This window comes from Chrysochloris asiatica, unplaced genomic scaffold (genome assembly GCF_000296735.1).
Source record: "Chrysochloris asiatica unplaced genomic scaffold, ChrAsi1.0 scaffold00003, whole genome shotgun sequence".
NCBI classification, from domain to species: domain Eukaryota; kingdom Metazoa; phylum Chordata; class Mammalia; order Afrosoricida; family Chrysochloridae; genus Chrysochloris; species Chrysochloris asiatica.
The window spans coordinates 46,576,164-46,598,927 of NW_006408521.1; the positions used below are offsets into that span (position 1 = coordinate 46,576,164).

Genomic DNA, 22,764 nt, shown 5'->3' on the forward strand with positions numbered 1-22,764 from the left:
GAAACAATCAACTTTGAAAAGCTGCATAAGTGAAAAAAAATCCCTGATTACATTTCTATTTATTCACTGTGGTAGCTGGAAACATTGAATTTTTTTAGAGACTAACTACCACCTAATTTCTTTAGAAAAAAAAAAACAACACGAAAAAAACAAACCCAAAACCCTGGGTAATGTCAAACAGTAGTAGCAAAGCAATAAAATGGTGTGCTTGTCACTTGTCTACACTTGTCTGTCACTCGTCAGAACTGTGATAAGACATGGTACTTGTGCCACCTGGGTGTAGCGGAAAACAGTTAATTCACAGAGCATGTGACTTATTTCATACTGCACTGAATTCAGGTTTGGGACTTTGACTTAATGCACAATGCCAGAGTATTCTCAGCAAAGCTCTCAGCAGGCTTTAGACAGGATCAATAGCATGGACTTTGCATCCCATATTTAACAATGTGTGCAACAAGCACTAACTACAGGAGCAGTCATTCGATGGCAACTTTTGCTTTTTAAGTTCATCTCAGTATGCCCGAGAGAGTAACGTGTAAGCCACGATGATACCATAATTTCTCCATCAAAAGAGGATCAGGACCAGACCCAAGCAGAAGCTTTTGGGGAGCCTTTAAATCAACTTAGTAAGTTCTGTTTATCCAGTTATCCACAAGTACCAAAAACATTCAGCATTACATTTGACGAGTGGTATATGTACATTACTGAAAAGATGCCAACATCTGGATTTTTTTGTAACCCTTTTAAAAGAAGTCACACTTAATACAGTAACTAGAAAAAACACTTAGCCCTATAAAGATCAAAACCAAAAACTACTTAAGAGTGTGTATTTTGCTAAATTGCTTACTTATGTTTATAGCTGAACTCCTTAGAAAGTTTAGAGAGAGCCTGTATTCTGAATAGATTTAGAAGAAAAGAATGCCTGTAGCCCTTGCCAAGACACCCAAACAAATCATGTGCTTATTGCAAAGGACTTCCGGACATGTCAGCCTCCTGGTTTATAGATCAGCAGCTGGAGCTGTCTGTCTCTCGGATTTTTTCAAGGCTGTCTTCTTTACATTCTGGTTTCATTTTGCCTTCATCCTTCTGGGGTTGAGTTGCATCTTTTTCAGCCACCTGATCTTTGGTTTGGGGTTCATGTGTGGAAATCGGACCTAAAACTACAACCGGTCCAGGTTGTTTTGCATCGCCCACGGCTTTTCTCCAGCATCCAGGGTTACTGAGAGGCCTAAGGAATGAACAGTTAAACAAAGAAAAAGCAGACATAGAAAAGATTTGTCTGTCATATTCCTGGATTCAGGCAAACATCAAAACCAAAATGCACTAAGTCTACCCAACATGCACAACATTGTCTATGAGATTGGCAGTCATTAGAAAAGAAGATGCTATCCAATTACATATGAGGAGCACAAGGACAGAAGAAAGAAGGCAAAACAAACAATTACCTATGAAACATTTAAAAAGCAAAATGCACCTACCTCTTTAATTAGATCTCTTCTCAGGAGGTGCAGCGCCCAGCATTCCTCAGCTGGTGCCCTGGCTCCCGCCCTGCCCCACTTAGCCAGAAGGAGAGCCAGTTAACCTTCCCTGTGTCCCTGGAACATCTGGCTGCAGATTAGCTCTGAGGAGACTGCCTCCAAGAGGTGAAGTGACTCTCCCTGACCACGGATGCACAGCTGTGAGATGTGCCAACTGCTGCCCTTACTGACTAGAAGAGAGCTGATCAGGTCAGGGAAGGGTGAGGCAGGGCTCGGGCACATGGGAGAAGCCAGAAATGAAGCTAAAGTACTAAGCTACCACACACTTTATTTCTAAAGAGCAGAGTTGGAGTTTGGAGAGATTTTAAATTTAGATGCGTCTTTTTCCCCTTTCTGCTCTTTTAGGCTTCAGGAAGCTATTGTTTCTCCAAAGGCAGGAGCAGCAATTTTGCTGTAGGGACAGGTGAGCCTGAAACACTCTTCTCCTGCCATGTGTCAAGAAATTCAGCTGTTGGCATCTCGCCCTTTCAGAGGTCATGGTAAGAGCCCACCAGAGGAAGGCACAAGCCTGCAGACCCAGGTCCCGAAGGTTAAGGCTGCTGGCGTGGGCACAGCAGTGGCCAGGCAGCCTCTTCTTAGTCTTCTTGACCAACCCTTGGATTCATGATCTTTGCCCCAGAGTGCTGGATGTCAAACACATTCCCGCACACCACCACTCCCACCCTGGGTATAAGGACACACACTGGAGAACCACTGGCCAGTGTCTACCAGCACTTGACCTCCATGGCAGATCCCCAGTTAGATCCTCTCTGACCACCGGAAATACTTTTCCCCTTGGGGAACGTACCACAATTATAATTACGTGCATGTGTAATGAGTTCTTTAATGCCTGCCTCTTTAAATTGAATGGAAGCAGCATGAGGCAGGGACTGTTCAGTTTTGCCCACAGTTCGATCCCTGCCACCCAGCTCGGATCCTGGTGTTTGTGGAGTAAAGGCAACCGTGCCTATTAATAAACGGAAAGGCTCAGAATGAATGGAGAGAAATGGATGCTTCGGTGTAAGCAAGTCTGAAGACGCTCTTAAGACACTGAGAGCAAGAGAAGGAATGATCAGCTATGGAGAGAAAGTCAGCGGCCTGATTACCCCCAAGTACAAAAGCCTCAAACCCAATGCTCACATTTTTATCACTTTCTGACCAATACCACAATTTTCCCAAAGACTAGAAAACCACTCCGTTTTGCTACTAGGTTAGATACAAACTGTAGCGGTTGGTTATTGTTGTCTGCTTTTGGCAGTGGTAGACGTCAAGACATGCCCAGAAGCCTAGAAAGCAAGCTACACTGTAGTGAGAGAAAATTTATCTATTTTTGCCTGGATTTGACAATGCCCTGTTGTTGGAAAACACCATGACGTTGTTTATCCACCTTGGCCAAGAAACCACTCTAGACCTCGGTTGCTATGGATTGAGGATCAATTTCTCTCACTGCAGTTCAACAGCAGAGCCTGAAGCTATTTAAAAGTCATCCTTTTCTAAGCACCATGCTCACAGTCAACCTTGTCCATGACTTGGGTGTAGTGTTCCTGTGTTATCTGTTATGTGACCCAGGAGACACCTGGAAGACTGCGTGCATCAGGGGCTGGTAAGAGATGTAAGGGAGGTAGAGGACTGAGGCCTCACACCATGGAGGGAGCTAGACAGTCTAGGTAAGCCTGTTGCCTCGAGGTCTGATGCTCGGTTTGAAATTGGCATTCTGGGAGTTGAGACGGAAAAGGATGTTGGCGGGAAAGATCTAGGACAAGCTAGATTTGCATCTGTGTCTTACCACCTCCAATCCTGATGGTAAGGATGGTCTGTAGGACAGGCTGGAACCCTTCACCATGGAGCTGTGCATGTATCTGACACAGGATCTGAAGATGCTGAAGGAGATGACCCTGGGGAGGACGGAGTGCTGGAGAACTGCATGCAGCTGCTGCCACACACCAACACATCAGCTACACGGTGAGTGAGCTGTAGTGTGCCTGCCCTGCACCGACCTTCAGAACGACACCTTCATTTCCACCTTCTAAATCTCATGCAAATTTCTCTTGTGGTCAAGCCTAACCTGAAAACATCTGGCTAGATTAACCAGGACAATGATGTTTCAGTCTAGCGAGGTGATTACAGTTCAAACCTCAACTAAGGCTCCAGTCGAGTTCACCATGTTGGGTCTGAACCACTATTCGGTAGGTCAGCCAATCCCCCTTGGCATGCGGAGATGAAGCATTTATCTCATTCTAAGTGAATGTCCATAGCCCATGCTGCCCTTCATCACTCTGTAGACCTCCCACAGATGCTCCTCACACCCAGGTGTGTCTGCAGGTGAAGGACTCATGCCCACATTCGAGAAAAAGCTTTCCTCTTCAGTTAATGGCTGAAGACTTCCAGGAAGGAAGGGTTCTCAGAGCTCCACAAAGGCAATAAACCTGAACTAGTAAGTCAGAAACCTTCAAACGTTGACTTGAAACTGTCTTGGAATTGTCTCCGTGCAAAGCATTGTTCTTCTATCCCTAAGTAAGCTTCTCAGCTGCAGACTAATATTACTAAGTCACCGGTAAACTACAATCAGAGAAAGTCTTTGCTGAATATCACTGAACACGGCACAGTGGGTAATTTATCAGAATCTACGCATTGAGAGTCAGAAAATGTTTTTTTCAGGGGTTATGGCCCATTGACTTGGAATCCCAGTGGACTGCGGCTAAAACAGACGATGACAGTCACCGTGTCCTGCCTGTACTGTGATTGAAGAGGAACATGAGGCTTGTGAAGGGAGGAGGCTGCTCTGAAATCACACAACTCATTAGCGGCAGAGCCAGGAGCTCCTGACTCCCCATTCCTGCTTTCCCACAATACCATGCAGCAGTTCAGAAAAGGCAAGTTCTCTCAGAAGCATGATGACCACGTCACAGGCTAAGTGTGGCATGTTGACTGATGTCTCTCTTTCTGAATCCACTTTAGATGTGTAAATAAATAGTCTGTCCCTGTAAGCTATTCCTTGATTTCTGTCGTTCTCCTGTGATCTGTATGGTCTCCTGGTTTGACATCACTAGACCACGTTCCAGATTCCTATAGAGAGCTGCCAAGGGCTCTTTCCTGAATAAAGAGCCTTCCTCCTAGACCTCACTCTACTCTAACCCATCACACAAGAATAGCCAGAGAGCCCACCAGTAAGAGTGCCAGGGAGCCAGGCTCTTCCTCTAGTGGCCAGATTGACAGGCTCTAGAGCTTGCGCCCTAAGCAGACATTCCGGAAGCTCAAATTCAATAGAAATCGGTACTGTTCTGTTCAACTGCTCAGCTACCCAGTCAACATCTAAGGACAATGACCACAAATAAAGAATGAAAATTAAGGACTTCAGGAAAAGGAATGTCAGTTCTTTTCCTGCATGGTGTAAAATCTTCATGTGAAACAAGTTTTACAGGTGATATAAAGTAAGATGAAAACCATGGGATGTTTGGGCTGAAAGAAGCACAGTTGTTTGTCCGAACTTTTCATTTGTGAAGGTACACAAGCGCACACAACGTGAGAGAAACAAGTCTGGGACTAAAATTATAGACTCTTGATTTCCTGTCTAATATGATTTTCCAACCATAGCACACTGTCTGATTGTATTTGATACTGGGTAATCATTTATGGGTACCCAGGTCTGTGATGGGTGATTTGAGAACACGTGTTCAACGGCTATTTCAAAACCAAAATAAAAGTTAGCACACAATATGCCAATCTATACCACTCCACACAGACTGATGCCCACGTTAAACTTGGGTTACAGAAAACAGCTGCTTTCCCCCAACTGCAGCAGAGGTTGAATGCGGGGCTCAGGCAGGTGGGAGAGAGACACTTGCTGGTAAAAGACCTCACTCTAAGCGGTACTGGTACCAGAAGAATAAGAACAATTGCAAATGGTTATTCCAAAGCTGATCTCTACAAAGGGGCTTACTGGTGATTTCTCAGACTATATGACTAGAGATGAAAACGCTGCATTCTAATTTTTAAAAAGCACATCATTGTTTGCATTCAATGAAATTCCTTTCAAAATCAACTTTCCATGTTCCAATTATATTCAACAACATTCTAGCTAACGTTTCGGCTGCAATTCAAATTAACTAATGCCCAAAAGAGCCCTAATAGACCGTGGTTCTGAGCTCAATTGAATACAATCAAAGCTCATGAAATGAAGGGGGAAATGCTTATTTCATGCAAATTCTGCATATCACTCAAGCTTAATTTTACTGATAATATAAAGGTGGGACATTTTGAACATTACAGTGAATGAAACTTTTAAGCAGTGAGAGTTATTTTATAAAATGCTGCCTCTGAAAAGCTGATTGCCAAACAGTATAAAAATGGTTTGAGGCATAAATGCCAAGTTCATTTCTATTTCACTTCTGAGGTAACTATCTTTCAAATCGCAACAGCTGGACTATTTAACACAATCTGGTGAATCAAAGTGTAGTTCTTCTCTGGTCTCCCAGTGGGACGTCTACATTAGTCTGTGGCAGCCATCCAACAAGTGACACACAGCCGGACGGTCTGAACTCCCATTTCATTTACAATAAAAAACGGATAAAGCCACAATCATATTTACCACCTTCAAGGGCAGAAAACGGAAGGATTTAAATTTGTCCTTATAAAGCAGTTGCCTGGGAAAACTCCAAAGAGGAAGCCAGTTTTATATTTTATTTTCCCCCTGGCTCCTCAGTATGTAGTTTCTAGACTAGCGGAACAGTGGTAGCATTACAGCAGAGGTCCTTTTTATTGTTTCCTGTAGAAAACCAACGTTTTCAGGAGTTTTTCAGACACTTGCTCAAAACTTTGCCAAGTGGAAGTTTCACACAGAAGGTGAAACTTTCTGCAGTACTTCCGGTTCTAACACATTGGAAGAGAATGAAGGAAGAAGAGTAAATAAAGCTCACTTCTCGTTGGCTTGGTATAGTTTCGGCGGTGCCATTTTAGCTCAACAACAAACAGTCTGTCCATGTGGGCTTGTTTGAAAAATTGATCTGATTTTTTCAGTTACGAAAAATATCACAGGTAAACAACAGAATACCACCCAGGGTTGAACATTTGACACCTGCCATTAGAGACTGATCTGCCTTCAAGATGAACAAGAATGATTCCTTTAACACATGTAGAACAATAGCCAGATAAAACTCTGTGTCCACAGTTAGCATTATCCTCTTAAGTGATGGGAGCACAGCTATGTGGCCACACGATTCCATCCGGACTACGATACTTGTCGTGAAGCTTTGTCCCAATCGTTTATGCCTCTAGTGTACGCTGGCTGGACTGTGATCATTTACATATTCCCCAGTACAGGGAGGAGTAGGAAGCTGGGCTGGTCTCTCCAACGAAATTAACACTAGCAAAGCACAGTCTGCAACTGATTTTAGCTCAGGCTAAAGGCTCCTCGAAAACCCAATATAGGGTTGCTATGGGTCGGAACCGACTCAACAGCACATAATAACAACAAAGGCTCCAAAATGTGTGTGCTGCCTTTTCCAAGGCTCCTCTGTTCATTTCTTTTTTTGTAATTCTCCTTTCCAATTTCAGTCAAACTCCAGTGTTATCTAAAAAAAATGCACGTTAAGAGACAGAAAGTCTCCCACAAAATTCACCCTATAGAACACTTGCTCCTCAAATATAGCTGCCCTGCTCCAAATGCTTAGCTTTATTCTATGTTTTCGGAACAATACACATATATTTTTTAAGTGTTTTAAGTTTTTTTATACTTTAATTTTTTACTGTATTATATACTTAAAAAGGAGCTCTGGTACCGTGTGGTTACGAATCGGGCTGCAAACGGCAAGGTCAGCAGTTCGAAACTACCAGTCGCTCCGCGGGAGAAAGAGGAGGCTTTCTGCTCCCGTAAAGATTTACAGCATCGGAAACCCTGTACAGGGTCGCTATGGGTCAGAACCAACTCCACGGCACATAACAACATATACTTTAACTGTCTTTCAAAATGGAAAGGCACAAAGTTTACTTTTCACACAGGTATACAACAAAAGTATGATTCAAATGCAATGTGTGTGGGGGGCTTCAGAAGTTAGGGTCAGTTTATCCTTAGATCTACAGCTTCATCAGCTACTTCTGCTGGAGTAAGTCACCACACTGCCCTCTATTCCTTCTACCCAAATAATAAAAAAACCCAACACTGCAAAGATGGTTAAAACGAAACCAAAAAAGAGACAAAGCAGCAAGTGACATGTTTTATGCAAGATCTCTTAAACTCGTATGTGCTCTCCACTGAAACCAACCACCGGAAGAGAATTCATTCTTTGAGAGGATTACGATTTACTCAACAGTACAGCCAAGTCCTTTTTACCCTTGGTGTAATGTATCCTCAACAGTGAACATGGGAGAATTTGCTCTCTGTACCACAACTCAATGCATGTAGGATGACGTTTTGCATGGGTCACAGGGTGAGTCCTTGGGGGTTGGGGACGGAGGGGGTAGTTAAGTGAGGGATCTCAACTTCCAGAACACCCAGTTGTTCTGCTAATTTTGTTGTTAAAATGTAATTGTCCATGTACTGGGCTGCACCCGGAGAACCTTTGTGGATTGCTTTGCTAAGGCAGAGTCGTTTCCTGCAGTGTGGGTACACAACTCAGCATTACTAAGATTGCAACGAGAGAGCAGGGCAAATCCTTTAATTGTATAAGAGCATCCGATTAAGCAGTAACTTCCATGCAGCCCATTGTCCTAGCTAGTAGTCTCCTCTCAGAAACAAATGTTTACTAAGTGTAGGGAAAGTGCAGCCCCCACACACTGGGTCACACACACACAGCAACAGACAGAGAGAGAGCGGGAAAAGAGAGAAGAGGAGATGAGGAAATGGGGAAGGTGGAAATAACAGAAAGAAAATCCATCCTTTCCACCACAGTGGCTAAGAGAACTTCCAAATAGTCTCCAATTGAACAAAATGTTGACCCAAATCTCTCTTAAATTGATGATCAATCAAATGAACTTCCCACTGGGATCACTGCTGGACAGAATAAACTTATGCCAAGTTTCCCTGAAAGTAAGGGAAGAATCTCAATTTCTACTGGGTAACATATATTTCAAAACCTCTGATTCTCCAACCTGAATAGAACTGATCAGTACTTTTCAATCTCATTTTTCTACATTTGTTTCACACAGGAAAGAATCAAGTAAAACTGGAGAGATCAAGGAAGAGGTCAAACAATGATAAAAACCAACCCTCCTTTTAATTCAAAACCTGAAAAGCAATTAGATTTTTGTTTTTTTGTATAGAAATGTTGGGCTGATTCACACTAAATGAAAGACATCTAAAAATTATCTTTTATTAACTACTTTTTGGTATTCAGTTTATGACCCAAACAAGATGAACTCTTAGAAAAATAAATGTCTGAGGGGCCAAGAGTTCCATGTATTTAGAGACACCATTGATCTAGAAATTAAATGCAAATTCAAATTAAAAAAAGCTTGGCTGGAAATGGCATTTCCCTATTGAAATCGAAGTCCTGTAATTGCTACATGAGTTTAAAAAATATTCTTCTAGGGCAGAATATGACCTGTTTTGACCCTCAAAATACAAAAGCAAGCTAAGTGCCTGTCTGGTGGTTAAAGAAGGAGTTTAATAAAGCTTTAATATAGTTTGGGAGATGGTGTGGGGCTGAAGATAAGCTCGAGAAATTAAGAGTTGTGGTTCCAGAAGAGTCTGCAGTCATCCTGATCTAAAGGAATCTTTGAGAATGAAGGTGAGGAACCAGCTAAGCAGCAACTGTGAATCATGCCAACTGATTCACAACAGAGCCTAAGTTCCCCTACAAATGGGCTCTCCGGAAGCCAAGTTTCAGAGAGGTTACTAGATGCAATGAAAAATCATTTCAAGGTTGGCAGCTTAACTGAAACTGTTGGGAGGGTAGTCACCTTTCTGAAAATAATGAAGAGAAAAAATGAACATGAATGAACAAAACTCAATCCAACTAAGTAGGGTCATTTTTAGAAGAGACTTTTCAAAGAGGAAAAGCAAGATGGGAAGAACACAAGGTACTCTGGGCATCTCTCTGCTTGATGGTGATACAGAAATACCTTAAGATCCAGTCACCTCCTCCCCTTTATGGTGAATGGCCCACTTCTCCTGACTCTTTATAATAAAGGTGTTCTAAAGTATAGTGTTCTAAAGCATACACACTTACACACAAACTCAGAGGAGCTAACTGGTAGCTGATCAAAGATTGAAGCACTCTCAGAGTGGCAGTATAGTAAAGTGGATACAATAATCAAGTATGTTTGGGGCTCAAGAGTGCGTGTTTTTAAAACTGGACTTCACCCTTACATTGTTATTTAGCAAAGCACCTTTTTAATGCAATGATTATAGAGTCAGATAGTTTCCAGATGTTGGACTTCTGGGAGTAAACTATTCTTCACCATGTTTGGTATGTCCATGAAAATAAAAATGTTTACATACAATTCTGCAGCCGTCTAAAGTCCTGGCGTGGTGCTATAGGATAAGCACTAGACGGCAAGATTTGTTTGAACCTGCAGATCAGCAGTTTGAACTCTCTAACTGCTCCTTGGAAACCCTATTTATACAGGGGCTCTGAGAGTTAGCACTTAACAACAACAAAGTACCTTATATAGGCTGTTGCTCTGATATGCTAATTCCCAGGTTTATTTGTGAAGCATGACTTTTTATTGGCCATTTGTCTTGCAAAATGTTAAGTTGGAAACTACCAGCTGTTCTGCTGGAGAAAGATGAGGCTTACTGCTCCGGTAAAGATTTACAGTCTCGGAAACCCTGTGCAGGGTTGCTGAGTCGGAATTGACTCCATGGCACATAACAACAACAACATAGTGTTCATAGCCACAGTTCAACATTATGGAGGCTCGATGCTGAGACGCTGAGTGGAGTGTCCAGGGGAGGAGCTTGGTGACACCATCCTTGTCTGGGGTGAGCGCTGTCTCTTCAGCGGCCCACTGCAAAACACACTCTGAGTGCTAATAAGCAAAAACCCTCTTCGGATTTCTTCTGGTGAGTAAAATTAAGTACTGATGCACGTCTTTCATAAAAGTAAAGTGACGTAAGGGAACTTGGAAAAAAGTAGGCTTTTTTTTTGCTAAAATTGAAGCTACTATGTACCCGCTATCTTGCATAGGATTAAAATTAAAAACTAACTTTTCAGTTTCTCATTTAATTCAACTTGACATTTCTGTTTCTAGAATACTCAGTTTCTAGTAGCTCATTAACTAAGGCCCTAGAATATACACATTTGGGGATAGTCAAGCTAACTCCAGGGAGAGAATAAAGGTTAGGCAACAACTAGCTTCGTCTTCACTCTAACACTCAGCACTCTTCTGTGCATTGTGGTTGGAAGGCACATGGAGGGTCTCTGGACAAATTAAAAATAATAATCCATCTGCAAGAGTGGCACACTGATGGTTATTTCCCAAAACAGAATCCACTTTCAGAAGTGAAAGTCAGTGGGAAATATGCAGAATATATAGTGGAGAGAGCAACGGACCATATCTTTTTTTTATTTGTTTGTTTTTTAAAGTTTTTATTGTGAATTGCCATCTCATTTTTTGATCAAAATAAGCGGGGACCCTAATTCTCTTGTAGGACAAGTAGGTGGCTTAGCACTGACTTCATTCACCCCAAAATAAACAGACGGAAGAGAGTATCCAATTTCCTTCCCTTATGAACAGATCTCTCTATCCAATTAAGTCAAAAAAGCCTTTGGGGCAATAGTGATAGAATTTAGTATCTTGACCCTTAAGAGTACAGTATTGCTATGCAAATAATCTGTGCATTTTGCTATTGTTGCAAAACAAGCTTTGCACATGACATGCATGTGCCTTGTTATTTATGTTGTTGTTGTTTAGTGCCATCGAGTCGATTCTTACCCATAGTGACCCTGTGTAGGGTTTCCAGGGAGCAGCTGGTGAGCTTGAACCACCGATCTTGCAGTTCAAATGACTCTGAAGTCTGACGCATTAGCTCACAGAGCCACACCAGGACTCCTGTTATTTATGTGGGCGTATTATATACACACAACTCCTTGGCAATTAACAATTATATATAAAAAATACGATACTGCTCTGAAAGACAACTAACATTCTGATTTGGATTTGTATGTCTGGTGGTTTTAAAAAGGAATGATTTTACATTTCAGGATCTATGTATGTGTTACTGTAAATCTACTCTGAGAGACATGTTTTAGTAGAAAATCTGTACTTAACCTCTGTGCTTTTTCCTACTGTGAACATCTTTGCCAAGGAACCATATTTGTTAGGAATCTGTAAGACAACAAGAAAGGGACTCTAGAGAACATCTTATCTAAATGTTCCCATTTTAGATGAGAAAAACACAAATGGAAATAAAAAGAAAATAAAGAGCTTAAATGATCTTCCCAAGGTCATATGGCCTAGTCAACATCTTAGCTGTTCTGTATATTCACTTTCAACCCTAACTTTTGCCTTTGATTATCCATTAAAGGTCTAACATGATCATTTTAACTTAAAAGAGAGGAATTTATTAAAATTCTTTCATATATTATCTCATTTACAGGATGGCTCTAACTTTACATGTGAGGAAACAAGAGTTGTAGGTTAAATAACTCGTCCAAGGCCTTATGGATAAGAAATGGCAGAGGAAAGTGAGGAACCCTGGTCTGTCTGTAGAGATCCGTTCTGGAAGTTGCTCTGTGTTGTTTGCGACTTTGCATCTATTTGGGAAAGCACCAGCACTGCACCCTGGAAAGGTATTCGCATTGTGTTTCCTTGTTGACTCCTCACTCCTCTCTGCACTCTTACTGATGAAAATACAAAAAACCTTCTTGCTTTTCTGACTCTGTGCTGTACTTACTTGGTAAGCCTGTCTAGAAGTTACAGAATACAATCTTTAAAAAAATGCTGTGAATTTGAATTTTCTCTATTGTAATACTGACCATCCCACCGACTAGTTTCAGTCAGTGAGTTGTACCGTATCTCCACATCATCAGACTTGTCTAGATCAACAGGAGAGAGCACTGAAAGCAAAAATTAAGCTTACATTGTTCACCTGCTTGACCAACTCTTTGTCTCTAATGGCAGAAAGGAAGGCTACCTGTATAATTTCTATCTGAACTATATAGCCAATCAGAATGAATGAAATTCAAATTCACAGTATGATTTAAGATAGTGTGCCTAACTAGTATATATATGTTAAAAATAATAGGATACTAGGACCATCAAGAGAGGAACGCACAAGCAGAATGCGGGACCTTATCCAGAGAAGCAGCAGCGCCAGAGATGGAGGCAGAGATGGGGGCATGGAGATAGGGGAGCGGCTGAGGACTCTAGATTCATGGACTAAGAAGAGAAGGACTAAGAGCTGGTGGCCAGGAGCAGACTTGCAGAGTATGCCCTTTGGAGACGTAAATTATTATATATGCCTGAATGGGTTTTTTTGTTTGTTTTTTAAAAAAGCTAAAGTGGATAGAGAGAAATACTGTTAACTGATGGTATATGGAGGGGATTATAATCAATGTAATGAAACAAGGTATATGATTTGTTAAATGTGAAACTGATATGCCCTGTAAACTTTCACTCAATCCACAATAAAAACCTTAAATTAAAAAAATACGATATAAATTGTTGAAGCTATTATTAAAAAGAGAAATAAATACAAGTAGACTTCCTCAAATCTTGACTCTTTCCTTTTCTTTTTCTTCTTTTTTTCTTAAATAAATACCTGGCTTTGTTAGGCTGGTGACAAGAATGCTAATTTGAATTAAGCCTTGTAATTAAGTATTAATGAAAGGCTCTCCTGCCTTCTCAAAGGTCTCTAAAAAATAAATCAGTAAATCTCTAACTCTTTAACTTGCTAGACAGGAATTTCTAATTATTTGGAATATTTGCTGATTTTAGGAATTTATTAAAAGAAAAAACAATTTTCGAGGCTACTTGACATCATTGAATTTTCTGGTTAGAAAGAAGCCTTACGTCCTTCAACTCTTTCATTTGAATCTTATTTAGTAGATTAGCAAACTTTCCTGGCCATCTGAGGCCAATCAAAGAGTGAGTATAGCTGAAGTCTTTCATTTGCAACTGAGTATTCTGTTGTCTCATTGTTTCGTTCTGCTGTGCATGGGGTTGCTATGAGTCAGTTCCAACTCGACGGCACCTGACAACAACAACAACAATTCTGTTGTCTCAGATAACTTTTTCTTCTAGTGGTACAGAGATGCAGATGAAAGACGGAGCTGAACAGAAATGACTCATTTTAAAAATCCGTTTTTTAGTAAGCAAACCAAAAACCCAATAAACAGCAGCCTCCAGTATTTAACGTGCGCACGCATGACTGCTGAGGAAGGGGAGCCTGCTGATTAAGTGAGCATTCAGATTGAGGTTCTACTGGTTTATGGATCCCAGGCATGTGTTTTAGCTCTGCTCTAGCTATCTGCGATACATCAGTGAACAGAACAGATGCCTGCCTGCAGGGGGCGTTCATCTAGTAGGGGAGACAGATGATGAACAGTAGTAATAATAATCTACCTTCTGCTAGAATCGCTGCTGTGAGGAAAAACAGAGTAGAGTAAGGGGGCATCGGAGTTTAGGGGTAGGATGGCTGCCATTTAAACACGGTGGTCCCGGGAAGCCTCATCGAGGGGATAACTGAGCAAAGAACTGATGGAGGTGAAGCAGAAAGCTGTGAGGCCATGGGGGCAGATTCATCAGAGGAGATAAGACAGGGCCCTGGTGGGTACAGGGGCTAAGCATTGGGCTGCTAACTGGAAAGTCGGCGGTTTGAACCTACCAGCCACTCTGCAGGAGACAGATGAGGTGTCTGCTTCTATAAAGATTGCAGCCTCCGAAACCCTATGGAGCCATCCTACTGTGTTCTGGGCTCGCTGTGAGTCAGGACTTAAGGCAGAAAGGTCTTAGGGAGGCCAGAAAGGCAGGGGCTGGTGTGGATGCACACACGTGTCAGCGGTGCAGGCACTGGAGGTGACAAGGAGTGGAGTCCTCCTTACCGACAAGCGCTGTGAGACTCACCTGAAACACTACAGTGGAGCCGCCTCAGACCAAAGGAAGATGCAACTACGCAAGCACAAAGATGGTTTGAAAAGCAGAGGAGACATTTCACTTTTAATTCTGACCTGACATCAAAGTGCATTGTCAATTCAGGTCTCCGAGGTAGGTCAGTGTGGATGTCTTCCCCTTCTGCTTAGAATCTCAGGTGGAGTAATCAGTCAGGACACAGCCCTCACAGTTGGACTCCTGGCGAGGCGCTGTAGGATCAGCACTGGACTGCGGACCCCAAGGTGGGTGATTTAAACCCACCAGACGCTCCTCAGAAACCTGATACAGGGTCGCTATGAGTCGGAACTGACTCAACAGCACTTAACAAGAAGAAGCTGGCTTCCAGGGAGCCTGATAAATTAGTTTTTACTTTGAAAGCTTTCTTTCCCTCTAACTACATTTGCTTAAAACTTCCTTCAGTTGTTCAAAGGCTACGCTAACACACAAATGAAGTCTGCCTATTTGGGAAGTCAACAACTCTCTCTCTCTCTCTCTCTGTCTCTGTCTCTCTCTCTCTCTCTCTCTCACACACACACACACACTCTTAGACCCCCTAGGCTAGTCTAATTGTACTTAAGAAACAGATTTTTCAGAAAGGTAGTCTTATTTGCGAAGCAACTGTCACTGTGAAAATACATGGTGTTCACTATTCCAGCTAGGGTGTCAAGAACTAAATAATCATGAGTTCGGTTGCAAAGTTTAAAAGTTAATACAACAGGACCCAGCACCTTGTATTTGTGCTTTAAGCAGATAAATTAAAATGTGTCTCTTAAGCAGTCATTGAACAAGCAAGATGAGAAATTAATGGAAGCTTCCCATAAGCCTTTATGGCATCTAGCAAGGTGTCTGTCAACACGTGGATTCTTTTCAATACACATTCTGCAGACCTTGGGCCTGCAATTATTTCATTTCCTTTCCTGGAAATGTAATTTCCACTTACTTCTGGGGAATAAAAGGCAGACAAAAGGTGGAAGGAGTTTGCAGTATTTTCTGATTAAGATTATCTGTGTAAAATGGTAAAAGTGGGGGGAAATCTATACACACATACTGAAGCGTTTCTCAGAAACGAACTGGTCTCAGTCAAGTTGTTTTTTGTGTCTGGATTATTGGTTCAAATGTAGTCAGATTGTTGATGTCAAATTACGTGTTCAACAAATTTTAATAGGAAATCTGAAGAACGAATATAGATCATCTTTCCGTTAGAACTGTTCAAATGGTTCTAGTCCAAAGAAAGGGAACATACGATGATTGCAGGAGAAAATGTGCTTTAAACACAATGAAATTAGATAAAACTGTAAGTCAGCAAAGAAAGCCATTCAATCCCTAAGAAGATAAAGGAAAGAAAAAAAAGTTAATAGTACCAATGAGTGGGCGAAAATACCAGTTGGCAAAAATAGATTCAAATTGAATTTCAACTTCGTTTGTCCAGGTTTCACCCTTCCAGCTAAGGAAGCAAGAGCTACAAAGGAACCCCCGGCTTTTTTTCTCTCCTGAGAGAACAGGAAATCGGAGGTTTAATTAGCCATGATTATAATATTCGGCAGATCTGATTTGTTTCACCTCTTCCTTTTCTTCAAATGACAAACTAGCTGACATCCTGGCAAGAGAACTAAAGAAAAACTGTCGACTAATTTCAAAAAGTGCTTGCCATTGTTAGGTAACAAATTGATCCTCCACCAGATCTGTGTGAAGCACAGTGAAGGGCGGGCAGGGTTAACTCTTTGGCAATCAAAGTGCCACTCTGAAGATGGAGTCTGTGAAGAGAACTCTCCACATAGGATGGTATGTTTTCTTTCTCAAGTTTGAGCAATATGAAGGCACAGGGTTAACTGAGGACCAAAAATCAGGCTGTAAAAACGGATGCTCCAAAACGGCCTTTGGAAGACCTAGTTTCATCTTGGGCTGCTCATAAATCATTAAGAGGGATGACCTACACATATGAGACTGAAAGAATGTCTTCTGCAGCAAAATAAGTTGTGTCCCAGGTCAATTCTTTGTGTAGAAAAAAAGAACCTAATTGGCAAATCAGTTAAAGGAAAGTGATTCTCTGGACACAGGGTACTTGCTTTGAATTTGAATGAGACCTCTAGGCTCAGGGCCTAGAATCAAAAGTTGACTCTTCAGCTGAAGGAAGGAGAGTTGTAGTGATTGGAGAACCAAACCAGTCTTTTCTCCAAACAGATCCAAACCCAAGTAACACACAAATGAATCATCACAGATTCTTCTACCCACTACTGAATGAAGAAGACAGATGGTTACTTACTGAAACGTGACCTTGGAACTTGTGCATCCTTCCAATTTACGGGGCCTTTCACCTGGCTCAGGTGTTGGGGGGAACTGGCTGTTGAATTCTGCCTCCAGAGTTTTCTTGATCAAGGCTGTTTTTGTTACACTGGATACAGAACCCAACACTGGCATGGATTTAGACTCTGAGGTGGCTAACATTCCGGTTGGACCTTAAAACCAAACACATACCCCAAGTTTAATCATTCTGTGTGGTGCTTATGCATATGGCACTGAAAAACAGATTAGCTGAGAAGTTCCTCAGGAAGTGAAAAGGCCAAGTTTGTTAAAATTCCAAGAGCATGCTGAAAACTGTTCCTATTGGACACTGGCTCTGCTTTGGTGGTGCTATAGCTTTTTCGAGGCACTGGGAGCACGCTGAGGAATTGTGTACAGCCCTTTCAGGAAGTACTAAACCCCGGGCCTTGGTTCTCTCACCTACTGGAGTCCTTAGTCAAATTGGGACTGTGAAAATGCTTTTCTTCTCACACAGTATGGCTTTCTGACAGCCCACTCGAGCCATTTGGCCTCTCAAGAGTTAATACTTCCCCAAACTCAGCTTAAAACGAGGAGCTCATTTTTCACAGCAAAAGGCTCTCTTAAAAGGCTCATGAAGGCTTCCTGAGCCTTAAACAGCTGTCATGAACATATTCATTTTAATGTGAATGAGAAGTGAGTGGATTTCTTTCCTCTTAACATGCAGATGCAGGATTATAAAAATGAAGTGGCAAAGGGCTTGGCTGTTTACTTTTTTTAGATTTTTCTGCTCTTTGAGAAAGGATTAAGGAACTGTAACAGGTCTTGTCATTGAAATTACTGGCATATATCAACATCGAAATTCTAGGCACTGAAGCAAAATAGTGTCATTCCCCTCTTCTCTATTTTTTTCTATTTTCTTTTTGGTCATCGTGTAGAAAGATTCTATCCTCGGCAATTTTTCTCAAAGCAAATTCCTAGGATATCTTTCTTGAAACTTCAATAGGAATTCTTTTTTTTTTTTTTTTTTAAGGGATTTCTAAAATAAGTCACAAATCTTGAAAGGTACTACTAAAAAAGACAAAAATACCTGGGAGCTGCTCTACCCTTCAGAAAAGTCAAGATTATCTCCCAAAATGATAGCAGGTACAGTCCAAAATGATACTGAATCCATAAACATGAACAGTAAGTAATAGAATTTGGGGATTTTATTCTTACATTTGGAGTCCTGGGGTGGCGCTGTGGGATAATGTACTGGACCGCAAGGTCAGTTTGAACTGAAAGGTCGGCGGTTCAAATTCACCAGCTGCTCCCTGGAAACCCTATACAGGGTCCTATGAGTAGATACTCCTCGAAGGAACTTAACAATTCTTACATTTAAATATGAATGTGTTGATATGTGATCACAGTATAGTCAGCTTCAGAATGAAGTTCTGATTTGAAAAACCTACCTATGAGGGACTGGAAAATTCCTACACTATTCTGCTGGGCACCTCCTTCAGCCTGACTCCCCTGGGAGATGCAGGTCCCTGGACTCTATCTCATGAAATGCGCTAAGAGTCCAGTCTGGAAAGCATGAACATCTGTGTTCTTCATCATTCATTTCATCGATACCATCTGGACAGTTAGTGAATGTTCTGGTTAGAAATGCCTTTCCCTCCCCAGCTATGCTAAGTCTCCTGCTGCATGGGAACGTGGGAGTGAAGAGCAAAGGGCTGAAAGAGCAAGAAAGAAACTTCCTGCAAATATCAGTATGACACTGAATTCAAGCTTTGCTTCAGATCAGTTCTATTCTGCCAAGGGGTAATTGCTGACTACAACACGAGATTGCTTTAACAGTCTGTCCTTGCAGGGAAGCAAGATCTGTTTCTGAATACACCAATGCCTAGTGCTTGTTCTGAAACTGAAGCCATGTTAAAAAGGTGGAGAGGGGAAGCAGAGCTAGAGCTCTTCTTTTTCTTACATACTAAAAGAAGAAAACAATGTATCATGTTTATGATTATTATTATTACTACTGTATTCTGTTTAAGGCACTCAATGCTCTATAAGAAGCACTTGCCACTCTTTGAGATGTCACTTTGGTAGGCCATAGATAAAACAAGGGAACACTAAGTAGGCCGACAAGTAGAACGCGTTCAAACCACCAGCTGCAACTTGGAAACCCTATATAGGGTCACTACAAGTCGGAACTGACTCAGTGACACTTTAATAACAATGAAGGAATAGATGTTCCCAGGCCTCAGGAGGAAAACCCCACTATCCTGGGATCTGAGTTCTGCAAACCCTAGGTTCCTTTCTTTGTCACCCTTAAAGAAAATCTCCTTTCTTCATGGGTGGCCACACATTGAAGCTTTCCCATAAGCCTTTGTGTGCAAGGCTGAAGTGTACCTGAGACACAAACCTGTCAGACTCCATGTAATCTGCTCTCCACCTACGCAGTTGTGCTGCTTCAGCTGCTGCTTTTATTTTCCTCCTCCCTGCCCCACCCCATCCCAAATTCTCACGACTTCCCTTGGTCATTCCATGACCTTTAGTAAAAGATTCACACAGTAAACATCTTTTTCTAGTTTGATGTTAAGAAATCTTTGTATGGCCCTAAAATAATAGGATTTCTTTTACTAGATGTTTGTTTGCTTGTTTCCTTTTTTTTTTTGCATTGGCTCCTAGGAAGCTCGACTCGACAGCACTAAACAACAACTAGGACGCTCAAAAGAAAACTACTGCTCTACTGCAAGTTATGTTTCTTAGTATGTTTCTTTTCCACCCCACCAATTAGTTGTTACTTGGCTACTCGTACTCTAATGGTTCTGGTGAATATATATTCTTTACTCTAACTTCTTCCAAATGATACATTGAATATCGATATATTGGTAGAATATAATACAATGAAAGGTTCTCACCTTGCCTGTAAGTCGAATCCTACATTTGCCCACTATTTGAAATATTCCAATTTCCAAATTTACACAAGAGTGTTTCCCATTGAAAACTAACTCTGAAAAAGTGAGTGGGGCAGCTTTCCCACCACAGTCCTGAGTAAAAATGTGCCTGTTGTTGGTGGTGTTAAGTGTTGTCAGGTCGGTTCTGACACACAGAGACACTGTATAGGGTTTCCGAGGCTTTAAATGTTCAAAGGAGCAGAAAGCCTCATCTTTCTTCCTCAGAGGGGCTGGCGGGTTCAAATTGCAGACCTTGTGGTTTTCAGTCTAGTGCTTATCGTATGGAGCCACCACGCTCCCCAGAATGTTCTGGAAGGGGATAAAACAGTCAGTGGCAAATATAAAATGTAAATGCCATTGTACTAAAATGGCATCCACAAAGTCCTAAATAATAATGATTCCTAAGAAGACGACAGACTGGGAAGGATGACTCAAATACTTGTTAAATTAGGAGATGAGAGATTCATTATTGAGGGCAAGTAAATGCTTTATTAAGCAATCTTAAGGAGGAAAAGGAAATATCTCTGGCACTACATGTCACCCGTTTATTTTCTTGAGAGGTAGCAACTTTTCTAAAGGCAGGCATCCTTGTAAGATTTTAACAAGAGGATTTCCAGACCAAATGAGATGCTAAGTATCTGAATAATCTGAAGCAAATGAACGCCCCATCTTTTAGTAATAAAAGAGCTTTGGCTGGTATTTTCATTCAAGGATATGGATTCAACTGGTTAAGGAAATCCCAACATGAGCCTGATTATCAAAGGCCCCAATCCTTGATATGCTGGCAGCTTAAATTAGAGCCACATGACTCAATATTTTACAGATTTAAACTGCTTAGGTGAACTAACTGGAGTTGACTTAAAGAATGAAGGGAAAGACTGTGTCAACTGTGCCCAAGAGATTCCTTTCATTAACTATAACTGCAGACGAATTTAAAGTTTACAGCCGTTTTCCAAAGTCAGCCTCCTACCCGGCCAGAAACATCTTAAAAGTTTAGGTTGACTTCTGTGACTATACTGATAAAAAAAAAAACAATAAAAAATTAAACAAAACCTGAAGTGATACAAGGTTAGGTCTGTAATAGATTCAGAAGTCAAATACATGCCTGACATTAACACAAATGCAAGCTGGGAGCTTAAGAGTTACTCAGATGGGACATTTAGAGGTTGTGACAGAGCTGGAATGTATTCTCATTCACTTGGTTCACAGGCAGTGATAAGAAACTAGCTGAGTACAGCTGAACTCTCTGTATTTGTACTAACTCATTTCCATGTGTTGTGTGCTTACTTCGTCCAAACACAGTGCTAACTACTTTTTACATAGTGACTTGAATACTTAACTCCTTAGAAGCCAATGGTAAATGGCAAAGCCATCTGAGGATTCACACTCATGCCTTCTAATTCCAGAACCTGTCTTCAATGCCATATTCAATGCCAAAGCCCAGGCTGAATGTCTTTACACAAGGACACCTTGTATTAAGCAAACCAGGTCTATAAGAATATCTAAATACCCCAAATAAATATGTCAGTAGTATTTAAAATATATAATATATAAAAACACTTAAAAGAGTTCTTATGAGATATCCAGAAACCTTTGCCAATCCCATACTTCTCACTCACATTAAAATTTTTTTTTTTTCAAAAGCAATTTTAATAAAAAGAAAGATGGTTGCATGTTAAAAAGGTATTTAAAGGAAGATTCCAGAGAAGAGGAGGAAGACTATGGAGAATCCAAACCAGCTTACTACTGCTATCTGCTTCTGTTGTCACCTTTCTTCGACGCAAAATCCTTTCTAACTCAGTTTCACTGTTTTCAGTGTCAAGGGACTTTAAGCTTCTTGTACTAGCGGATTTGTTTAGTGTCCCCTAAAGCGAAAACAAAACAAAAACAGAAACAAAAAGGTTAATGTCTTAATACAACCTATAAAAGAATATGAAAGAAAATAAAACCACCAAAACATTAGCAGAAATTAAATGGAATTGAGAAAGAAAACAAATTTGGTATATATACATATTTTTTAATGTTCTTTATCTTTGGAAACACTGAAGTGTTGGGTCAGTTAAGAAGATGTGACTGATGATGTCAATTCTAGCTTTCCTGTCGAAAGAACACCACCTGATGAGCCAACCACCTGCAATTCAGTGGTGGGAAGGTCCCTAGACTTCGATGATTAAGATTCTGATGTGTGCTGCTCCCCTGGAGAAGAGATACGTTGAACTCACCTTCGAAGGACATCTGGATCTGGCCGCCATGTACTACTGAACCCAAATCCTTGAGGCACTGAAAAATGTGGAGCTGATTCCTCAGAGTGACCATAGCCATACATCTGATGATAGTGGAGGCACAAAATGCCCCCCAGTGACCCACCAAAGAGACACTGACCGCAGTGTGAGAAAGATTACAGTCGCCCAGGGTGGCATTCTTAGTTCCTTTCCTGACAGATGACTGATGAACCCTGCTGGCCCACTGATTAAGTGCACAGCTGCTAACCCAAAGATCAGTAGTTTGAATCCAGTAAGTGCTCCCCAGAAGAGGACAGGGTAGTCTGCTTCCATAAAGAGGAAGGCCCTGGGGAGCAGTTCTGCTCTGTCCTGAGGGGTCACAATGAGTTGGAATCGACTTAACAGCAAGGGTTTTACTTTAATTTTAACAGAGGAGTCAGTGAATGTATCCAGGGCCTAGAAGATACTGATGGAAACAAGAGATGCTACAACACTATGATCACTTTGAAATGGATACTAGCTTTCAGGAAGAGTGAACGATCATCATGGATGGTTTGATGACTTGCTGCTCTGCTCCCGTAGGAAGTCTGCAATGGAGGGAGAGCGATGGGTTTTTTTTAATCTCCATTACCAACCCAGTGTTTGCAACAGAACACAGGATGAAGTACTTCTTTGTTAGATGGAAGGATTAGCACCACACCGTTACAAGTGGTCCATGTCTCTTTCCTAAGAAATAAAGGCCTATTTTGAACCATCAACCTTGCTAACCACACAAGGTTGGTGGTTCAAACTCATCAG

General features: G+C 41.3%; 1 protein-coding gene across 4 annotated transcripts in view; it reads right to left on the reverse strand.

The window, feature by feature from the left end:
* Positions 1–508: 508 nt before the first annotated feature.
* Positions 509–22,764, reverse strand: part of KIAA1598 (KIAA1598 ortholog) — a 112,246-nt gene continuing 89,990 nt past the window's right edge. For 2 of the 4 annotated variants that reach the window (XM_006831388.1, XM_006831391.1), the window contains 3 exons: positions 21,489–21,609; positions 16,813–17,005; positions 1,006–1,228 (listed from right to left, as the gene is read on the reverse strand). In XM_006831388.1, the coding sequence (XP_006831451.1) occupies positions 1,006–1,228; positions 16,813–17,005; positions 21,489–21,609 (537 nt within the window). Of the gene's footprint in view, positions 1,229–15,334; positions 15,554–16,812; positions 17,006–21,488; positions 21,610–22,764 lie in introns of those variants that run through there. The other 2 variants (XM_006831389.1, XM_006831390.1) reach the window with 2 other exon arrangements.